General features: G+C 40.4%; 1 protein-coding gene across 1 annotated transcript; it reads right to left on the minus strand.

Moving 5' to 3' along the window:
• Positions 1–2,586: 2,586 nt before the first annotated feature.
• NDUFB4 (NADH:ubiquinone oxidoreductase subunit B4) lies at positions 2,587–10,216 on the minus strand. The gene is made up of 3 exons (XM_039248891.1): positions 9,845–10,216; positions 5,158–5,304; positions 2,587–2,707 (listed from the first exon to the last, which is right to left on the minus strand). The coding sequence occupies exons 1-3, from the start codon at positions 10,022–10,024 to the stop codon at positions 2,645–2,647; spliced, it is 390 nt and encodes a 129-aa protein (XP_039104822.1). The 5' UTR covers positions 10,025–10,216; the 3' UTR covers positions 2,587–2,644.
• Positions 10,217–10,852: the final 636 nt, after the last annotated feature.

The raw sequence follows: 10,852 nt of genomic DNA on the forward strand, positions 1-10,852 counted from the left end.
TTAAACTCTTAAGAACAAATTGCTCAATAATTCTCAATGTTAAAATGTTTTACAATCAACAAAACTAAAAGGCAACCTATGGAATAGAAGATATTTGCAAATGAAATATCCAATAAAGGGTTAGTATCCAAAGTCTATGAAGAACTTACCAAACTCAACACAAAAAAAATGAATAATCCAATTTAAAACTGGGCAGAAGACATGAATAGACATTTTTTCCAAAAAGGACATCCAGATGGCCAACAGACACATGAAAAGATGCTCAACGTCACTCATCATCAGGGAAATGTAAATCAAAAGTACAGTGAGGTATCACCTCACACCTATCAGAATAGAGAAAATCAAAAGCACAAGCAGCAATAGGTGTTGGTGAGGATGTGAAAAATAAGCAACTGCGGCACTGTTGATAGCAATGCAAAGTGGTGTACCTACTGTGGAAAACAGTATGAAGTTTCCTCCAAAAGTTAAAAATATTAACTACCCTAAATACTTTGTACGTAGTAACCCCTTAAACAATGAGTTTGATAACAATGTTTGTATTACTAGTATATCTATTTTAAAGATAATAAAACCAAGTCCCAGAGAATGTAAATACTTTCCAGGTTACTTCACCAGTAAGCGGCAAATCAGGGATACAAATGCAAGATCAGGATGTGGAACTACAAGTTCCAACCCTCTGATCAGACAGTTGGTTCTCTAGGAAACCAGCCCCAGCCTTAGGTGTGGTCCAAAACTCATCTCATTAACATATCTCATCTCTTAAAAAATCCCCAGGGTTTTAGGAGCTCTGTGACAGAAACGGGGACAAAGACCAAATATGTATTTCTTATTATAAACCACAGTATCACAGGATTTCACTTTAATCGGAAACTGTGACTATCTCCTGGTCATTTGGGGCCTCTTGTGCTTAGGAAATAGTGGACAAAAAGGGAAAAAAAAAAAAAGGTTTCCATATTGGCAGCATTAAATGACCTTCATTACAAGGAGCTAGGGTTGCTGCTACACAATGGGGGCCTAAAGGGTATGTCTGGAATGCAGATGATTTACTGGTGCTTCTTGGTGCTTCCACATCCAGTGATAAATGTAAATAGGCAATTGCTTCAAGGCCTGATGATACAGGAGTAACTAAGGTTCTAACCTTTGCAGATATAGGTCCCGGTGACTCCATCAAGCAAGGACTCTAGACCTTCTAAAGTGATGGCCAAGGAAGGAAAACCTAGGAAGTGTGGTGGAGGGAAATGACGAAAGTCAGTTCCAGCTTCAGATATTTCCAGACTGCAGGACTGAAGCTTGTTCTGCTAACTCTCCTATGCTGCGATTGTACCAGCCCACCACCCTGAATGATATGTTACAGATTAAAGTGTCCCCAGATCCAAGAAGTGTATGGAGTGGATGAGGACATCGTCTACTTCTTATAACTGCCTTGTTTCTTCTTGGCCAATCTTTTTACTCCAATTTCTGCTGCAGCTCCGGGCTCCTGTAGCTGTGATCTGTCATCAGGACACCTCAGCTGTGCAGCACATCACTTGCTTTCTGCCCTAGGCTTCCTTCCCCTTCCATGTGAGAAGTCTCTAAGAACCCTCAGCCATTCTGAGGCACACCCATACCCGGAAGTGAAATGGAATTAACTGCAAGAGACAACTGTCAACTAACTCGGAGACCAGCTGGTGGAAACTTGTTTTTCCCTTGTACACATTCTGTGTATGTTCTGCAGGGCTCTTCAAAATCCCTGATGGAATTAAACCTGCTACTCTGAAGCAAAAGGCCAATCACACACACCTGATGGGCTGTCCTATCCCTGTTCATTCTTACCAATCTCCCAATTGTTCTCTCATATCACTCCCTAATATAACTTGCACACAAGTCTGTCTCTCAGGCTCTGTGTTTCTGAGTACCCCAGACTCATAAGAATCAGCTGAGAATACTTGTGAATATGCTCTGGAAGTTAAAACCAACATACTAAAGTAAATCAGCCCTAAAGAGCATGTTCTTCTTATAACATTTTCTTACTCGTCACCCTACTGTTATAAGACTGAACTAAAAAGCATGCAGCTTTATTTTATTGAGCAATACTCTGTTATTTCATTTTCATTTTCACAACCTTATGCGGAAGTAGGCATTACTATCTCCACGCTAGTGATGGGGAACCAAGAGGCCTTGTATTCCAACTGCTAAACTTGAGCTAGGATTCTGACCCCAATCTAACTTCCAAATCCCATGTGCTAAACCATTTTACTTCTTTTCCTCAATGTGGCCTCTAATCTGTCTTCTTACCCTACAATGGCCCCCAATCTAGCCATACTCAACACACCTTGCCCTTTCATACTTCCATTTTGCCCTATTAGCCACTGTGATCTTCAGAGCCTTGATCAAATACCATCTCCCTGGACAGAATTGCTTCTCCATGAGTTCCTATATCACTTTCCTGAATCCCTATCATATTTTATTTTTACCACACTGATTTACTGAATGACTGAATGCATGAACATGAATTTGTTTCTTCACTAAACTGTGAACTCTTACAAAGTAGGGATAATGCAATGTCCGGTAAATATTTGTTGAATAAAGGTAATAAGAAATCGAAACTATTTAATGATTAATAGATTTATTTAAACAGTAATACCTAGAATCATCATTCCCAGACTTAATATGAAATGTTATATGTTCGATCCAATTTTCCTTCCTGGATCAGTTTTTCTTTCCTATCCTGCAGAGATAGAAAAAACAAACAAACAAAAAACACATTAGAAACAAGACATTCTGACCTCCATTCATTACAACATTATTTACAATAGCCAAGATACAGAAACAACCTAAGTATCTATCAATGGATGAATGGATAAAGACATAGTATATGTAAAATGGAATCTTATTCAGTCATAAAAAAAACAAAAGAATGAAATCTTTCAATTTCAAAGATATAAGATATAGAGAACACACTGGTAGCTGACAGAGGCAGGGGGTGGACAGTGGGCAAAATGGGTGAAGGGGACCAAAAGGCACAAATTTCTAATCATTAAGTAAGTCATGGGGGTATAATGTACAGCATGGTGACTATAGTTAATAATACTATATTGAATATTTGAAAGTTGCCCTCATTATAAGAAAAAAGATTGTTGTTTGTAACTATGTATGGTGACAGATGTTAACTAGACTTACTCTGGTGACCATTTTGCAAAATATATAAACAAGTAAAAAGGTAATAGAAGATACAAAAACAAACAAAAGACCAATGTATTCTGGTATAACCCACGGTACAACTCTGAAAAGGGACTGAAATACTCCAAACCTAATTCCCATCCCCCACTGTCTAAAGCCTAGGGAATATGACTGAAGAAATAAAGGGACAAGGAGAAACCACTCCTATTGAAAAACATCTTTATGCAAGGCACATAGGTGGCTCAGTAGACTAAGCATTTGACTTTTGGTTTTGGCTCAGGTCATGATTTTGCAGTTTGTGAGGTCAAGCCCCATGTTAGGCTCTGCGCTAACAGTGCTGAGCCTGCTTAGGATTCTCTCTTCCTCTCTCTGAATAAAATAAAAATAAACATTAAAAAGAAAAAAAGATGGGGCTCAGTCAGTTAAGTACCCAACTTCAGCTCAGGTTATGATCTCACAGTTCATGATTTCAAGCCCCACATCAGGCTCTCTGCTCTCAGCACGGAGACACTTCAGATTCTCTCCCGCTTGCACTTACGCTCGCTCTCTCTCAAAAAGATAAAGATTTTTTTAAAAAAGAAGGAAAGAAAAACATCTTATGCACATGTTGGAATAGTTTTATTACCCCACTAAAAAGCATATGTCAAAAGCAAAATGCAGGGGCGCCTGGGTGGCTCAGTAGGTTAAGCGTCCAACTTTGGCTCAGGTCATGATCTCAGTCTGTGGGTTTGAGCCCCATGTCGGGCTCTCTGCTGACAGCTCAAAGCCTGGAGGCTGCTTTAGATTCTGTGTCTCCCTCTCTCTCTGACCCTCCCCCACTCACTCTCTGTCTCTCTCTCAAAATAAAATAAAGACATTAAAAAAAAAAAAAGCAAAATGCAAACACCTCCTGGATAAGTATGGCCTACCTTTCTGTGAAGCAGTTAATTTATCAGACAACCAAAATATATAAGGTCTAACAGGAGTAGATTGGCCAGCTTAAGGCAGAGCTAGATGAGTGGGCTTCAGTCCAGATGGCCTGCCAGGGGTCTAATACCAGCTGTCAGAAGATGAGCTTGGCTTTCTGAGATCATATGGCCTCCGATGACAGAGTCCCACCACAGGCTGCTTCTGCTTTCCTCTTGTTAGGGTATTACGAAGTTTTAACATTAATTCACAAAATGTGACCAACATAACTAGAATTCATGCAAATCGGGACATACTAAATGGTTTATGCATTCTGCTAATATTTAACCCAAATAAACATCTCTTTTTTATTTTTTTTAAACTTTTTTTTTAAAATTTTTTTTATTTATTTCTAGGAGAGAGAGAGAGAGAGAGACAGCGTGAGCAGGGGAGGGTCAGAGAGAGAGGGAGTCACAGACTGAAACAGGCTCCAGGCTCTGAGCTGGCAGTCAGCACAGAGCCCGATGCGGGGCTCGAACCCACGAACAGCGAGATCATGACCTAAGCGAAAGTCGGACGCTTAACCGACTAAGCCACCCAGGCGCCCCAACATCTCTTTTTTAAAAAACAAATGAACTAAGAAAACTAAATAAAAAATTCACAAAGATAATATCTAAAGGTAAATCAAAATAGCAAAGTTTAACTTCTATATTAACTTTTTAAAGTTACTTCTGTATTCTCTCACTTAACATTCACAGCACAATTTCCTCACATCATCTAAAACACACCAGGAAAACTCTTTCATGAGCGAAGTTCAAGACTTAGAAATTTAGACTGACCAATTTATTACTTGATAATTCTAGAGCAGCCATTAAATTAAATTTGAAAGACTCAGAATTTTAGTCTATTTCAATAAGAGTTGAAACGATAAAGCCGTAAAACCAAACATGTAATTGAAACTTTCTGTTTTAACTCTTGCTGGAAAGGAATAAAGATAAAAGAATAGAGGGTCAAGATGGGAGGAAAGCTGGTGGCAACTGCCAAGAGAAAGAGCTGCCGCCAACACAGGGGGAACCAATCACACGGAATGAAACATCAGGCCCCAATACTTACTCTGTCAGTTTTGAAAACATAAAACCAGAAGAAAAGGGGCCCAATTCCAAACAGAGCGCCTAAGAGCGAGGTCTTGGGAGTGGGTCTGAAATTTGGATAGATATTTGCTGATCTTGCATAGGTCCAACGAATCAAGGCAGGATCTTCCTGAAATTCACGAAAACAAAAAGTTACAGGAACTTAAGTCAGGCCTACATTGAAACAGTCTTATTAAAACTTCTGTCGGGCAGCACAGGAGATGACTTTTGTGCTCCACCATAGTTAAGGGTAAACCCTGAATATTCCTAAATAGCTTCAGGGAAGATCTTTCATTTCTAGTATTTTTTAATAGCTCTCTGATGATCCTGGTCAAATCCTTCAGAATTTAAAAGATTCTTATGTCACCCTTCATCATTCTATTTATTTGAGATTTAAGAAACCTAATCTTTTTTTTTGGAGAAAGAGGGTGAGTGGGGGACGGGCAGAGAGAGAGGGATACACAGAATCAGAAGCAGGCTCAAGGCTCTGAGCTGTCAGGACAGAGCCTGACATGGGGCTCGAATTCACAAATGGTGAGAACATGACCTAAGCCACAGTAGAACACTTAACCTACTGAGCCACCCAGGTGTCCCAAGAAACCTAATCTTTTTAAGCTGTCAAAGAAGCAACTTTTTCTCTTTGATCATTTTTTTTCTTTTCTGGATTTTTTTAAAACTTCATTCTTTCTTAAAGTGTGACCAACTGAACCACAGTATTCCCGATGAGGACTGATTTCATATGCTCTGTCATGCTTTGTACTTTGTTTCCAGGACGCTTCCTAATGCTACCCCCCACCCTGCCCTGTCTTTCCAGGCAACATATAAATTGCAGGAAGGTGAAAACTGAGGTAGGCTAACCCTGAACTTTAATTTCCTTAAGCTGACTTGGCATATATTTTACAAGCAAAACTATTATATTTAACACTATTAAAATAATTTATAGTGAGGACACGGTTGTTAAAAAAATCAGACTGTCTTGGTTTAAGAAAAAAGTAATTATCCATTTTAATATATTTATACTAGAATAACGATATAAGATAGTAAATCTGCCCCAAACACATAATTAAACTTAATTAGCTAAAATCCCCAAATGATTTTATAAAAATTATTTGCTCCAATTAACTGATGGGCAGATTAAAAATAAGCAAATGAAATTAGCTTTAAAACTTTAATACTAAAGAAGAACTCAAGGTCCTATACAACACCAAGGAAGTCATGATTGGTAAGATTAAAATAATTAAACTGGTCTTCCATTTTTAAATGAAAATGTCTGCAGGGAAACAGTACAGGTGAAGACATAAGATAGATAGGTACAAGGGGATGTCTGAGGTCAATACCTGAAAGAATAAATACATCTATTCTTGTATCTATCCCTTCTGCTATTAATGTATTTGAATGATTCTCTCATGACAGAATTCTCAATCTGCCAGTCACGTCTCTACATATTTATCTGCCAGATCTGTCTTCCAGACACAGATACTTCATTTCATGAAAATATCAATAGCCCCATGACCATAGTTTATTGAGCCTGGTACTGTTGTTAAGAGAGGTTCCAAAACACATTCCATAGGAGACAGTTTTCCTTCTTTGACACCACTCTGTGGCCAAAGAACTATCAGCTGCACCCAACATGGTGAACAATCCTTGAAACCATTTCTTTTGGCTTTCAGGGCACACACCTGCCTGGTTTTCCTCCTAACCCTGTGGCCATTCCCTCTTGGTCTCTTGTGCTCTCTATTTCCTTATATCTCTAAACTCTTAATATTGGCTCTTAGACCTTACTGGTCTTTTATTTTAAGTTTATTTTTATTTATTTTGAGAGGGATAGAGAGCAAACAGGGTGAGGCAGAGAGAGGAGAGACAAAATTCCAAGCAGGCTCCGTACTGTCAGTGCAGAGCCTGATTTGGGGCCCAAACTCACTAACTGTGAGACCATGACCTGAGCCAAAGTCAAGAGTCAGACACTTAACTGATTCAGCCACCAAGGCACCCCTTTGTTCATCTTTACCATCTACATTCATTCCCTTGATTATCTCCTCCAGTCACATGGCTTTTAAATATCCATCTGTAGGATGAGGACTCCCAAAATTTTACATCCACAGACCTCTACCCTGAACTCTAGACATAATATCCAACTACCTGCTCAACACTGTCATGTTGTCTAACAGGCACATCAAATGTGATGTATCCCAAACTGATTTACCAATGTTCCACTCCATCTCCATCTCTGCTCCTCTCACATTCTTTGCTATCTTGGTAAAAAGCAGCTTCATTCTTCTGATAACTTAAGTCAAAAACCTTGGAGTCATTCTTCACCCTTCTCTAACATCTCACATCCGATCTGCTAATAAATTTGGTTGGCTTTACTGTCAATACATACTCAGAACTCACCACTTCTTACCACCTCCACTGCCAAAACCCTGATTACCTCAAAAGCCTCCTAACTAGACTCCTTGCTCTTGTCCTCCATAATGCATTTTCAGGTAAGCAACCAGAGAGATGTTAAAGTATAAGAGGACATTACTTACTCAGTAAAAGTCCTTACAATGGCCTATAAGTCTTGGTGTGATCTAGTTCCAAGTACCTTTCTGACCTCATTTCTTCCTACTTTGCTCTCACCTGTCTCCACTTTGGTCACAATGGTCTCTTCAGTATTTGTGAAACTAATCAGGCACACTCCTGTCTAAGGACTTTAACATCGGTCTCCTCTACCTAAAATGCTACTTTCCCAAAGAGCTGTGTGGCTAGCTCCCTCACCTCACTTCCTTCATGTCACATTCCACGGAAGGCCTTCCCTAGGGATATCTAACATTTCAGCTCCTATCATATACATCCTACCATATACACACATTCCTAATCCCCTTCCTTGCTTTATTTTTCTTACTACTTATCACCAACATGCTGACTTACTTTTTTAAGTTTATATTTATTTTGAGAGAGAGACAGAGAGAGCAAATGGGGGAAGGGCAGACAGAGGGAGAGGAAGAATCTCAAGCAGCCTCCATGATGTCAGGGCAGACTCTGATATGGAGCTTGAACTTACAAACCATGAGATCATGACCTGAGCCGAGATCAAAAGTCAGACACCTAACTGACTGAGCCACCCATCTGCCCCCCTAAATTATTTAGTTTTTAAACCTGTTTATTACTTGCCTGCCCCATTGGAAAGAAAGCTCTACAAGGACGGGAATCTACACTGTCATTTCAGCATCTAACACAGGGCCTAGCCTATTATAGCAATTATTTACTCAATCAATCATTCTTAAAGATTAGGCAAGGAATTTCTATATATTGATCACTAAATGATTAAGTGCCAGGCATTCATTTAATTAACAGAACCAATGAGTCAGGTATTACTGTCTCTTTTATATGACAAAACTGAAACTGTCCTAGGGCACAGAACTGGAAAAAAGACAATCTGGGGTTTAAACTTCAAACCCACCTGTGTGAGTATGTAAATAACAAACGTCTCCCTCCACACTTTCTCAAGTAAACACCTTCTTCTCCAGTTCTAACTACAGTTGGTACAGCCAACTGGTTAAGCAGATGTTTTGGGTTACAAAGATCAAGGTTTAAATTCTGCTCTATCACTTGCTAGGGAGTATCACTCTGTGACCTACTTGTCCTTCCCATGTTGTCTTCTAGTCTGTAAAATGGGGTTAATAACAGGGCCTAATTCTGAATACTTGTAACATTTGAATAATATTCAGAAAGGGTTTGGAGAGTGCCTGCACAATTTAAATTTCCTTCAATTCTCATAACTTTTAAAGAGTCCTACAGAACACGAATGCAACTGTTGGGAAAAGTGGATTTTGTTGTTGTTGTTGTTTCATATTTAAACAGCTCTTGGACAGAAAATTATCAAAAAGCACATTCATTAAATAATAATAGCTATCAGTCTACTGGTTTTATATTAAGTGCCTGAAATGTTAATACAAACTATCTCATTTACCCTCACAATGGCTCTATAAAGAGTGTACTACCATTCCCACATAAGATCAAAAAATTAATGTTTGGAAGGAATAGGCAAATTGCCTAAGATCATATAGTTTACCAATATGTGCTGCCTTGGCATATGATTCCAAAGACCAAAACTTCAACAGCTGCAGAGTTTTGGGGGTGTTTAAAAGATATAAATTGAAAAATCACTATATTCCCATCAGGAGAGAGCAGTATTGCTATGAATTGTGAACTGAAAGGTGGAAAACTGCTTTAAAAACAAATAATACACATATTTTCTGAACCACTCATTACAGCCCAGGCACTATGTTGGCCGGTGGTGTGCCTTGTCTCATTTAATCCTCATAACAGCCTCATAAAGTAGGATACACTGTATTATCCCATTTTTCAAGTAGGAAAACCGAGGCTAAGCAAGAGACTTGTGTCGCTTTCTCAGGATTACCCAAGCGGGAAGTGAACAAGACAGGATTCAAACCCAGCCCGGTGTGAATGGAGAAGCGTCTTGTGGATGACCAAACTCTCCGCCCAAGGTCAAAGGGCTAGTGGGTTGGCCTGCGCTCTGAGCCTGGAAAAGGGCCAGTCTAAGATGCTGATCGGAACGGTGGCCGCCCCGCTGCGGGGTCTCCCTTGGCCGGTCTGGGCTGCCCGGCCGGAGGGGACAACCCGGACTCTGTGGCCCTTGATTCCCGCCCGGCCGGCCCCCGACTCACGATGAGCCCTTGGCGGCTGGGGTCGTTGTACTGAAGCAGGTACTCCCGTTTAAGTCGGGATCTTATGGCCAACCGCTCGGCTTGCGCCTTCCGGGCTTCCGGAGATATGTCGTATTCGGCTGGGTCCAAGGTGGAGGGTAGGGTAGACAGGCGCGAAGGCTGGTACTTCGGGAACGACATCTTGGCAATCCGGCGGAGAGGCGCGCCTGCGCGACTCCGCGGCCCTCCCCCTTTATTGTGACCTTCAGCCTGAGGAAGTGCGCTTGCGCGTTAGCTGAAGGTAGGCGATAGAGTGAGACAAAGAACTCGGCGTCTTTCCTCAACCTTTCTCGCGGTCCGGGGCCCGCAATAGCGATCTGCGCATGCACAATGTGATCCTTTCTCCCACCCCCGCTTCCTTTTTCTACCTACGCAGGATCTATTGCTTGGTGCTTGCTGTTTCCTAGCAGCCCTTCTTTTCTCAACTGACGTAGCCGAGGTTTTTATGAGAAGTTGAACTGTATGAGACTGGCAGACACGGAAAATGGGACTGGCTCTAGGTAGAGTCTTGTTGCCCTGTGGGTCCCTCCAAGCTGTGTGACTTTGGACAAGTCATTTAACGTCTCTGCATTTCCTTTGCTCATACTGGATAATGACCCGTATGCCATCTACCTAGCAAACCTTTTGTGAGGATTATATAAGCTGATGGATGGGTGCCAAAGTGCTTTGCAAAACACAATGCCCTGTGCAAAAAAAAAAAAAAAAAAAAGAAGGCTTTTCGTTACGTTACCGCATTAGATCCGTACAATATTAATTGAGGGGTGTTTTTCATAGGCACGAAATAATATTTCATAGGAGAATGATGTTATAAAAGAAATGTTGCCTGCCTGGCTAGTAAGTCATTAAAAAATGAAATAATAAAACTAGTGAAGAAACAATACCGTGACTAAAATACGTCTTACTTGAATTCCTTAGCACTTTTCAAGTGCTAACAATGAAAAATATCCTTCAAGGTATGAAAATATGCAT

The sequence above is a fragment of the Hyaena hyaena genome, unplaced genomic scaffold (genome assembly GCF_003009895.1).
Source record: "Hyaena hyaena isolate Hyena2069 unplaced genomic scaffold, ASM300989v1 scaffold_321, whole genome shotgun sequence".
NCBI classification, from domain to species: Eukaryota; Metazoa; Chordata; class Mammalia; order Carnivora; family Hyaenidae; genus Hyaena; species Hyaena hyaena.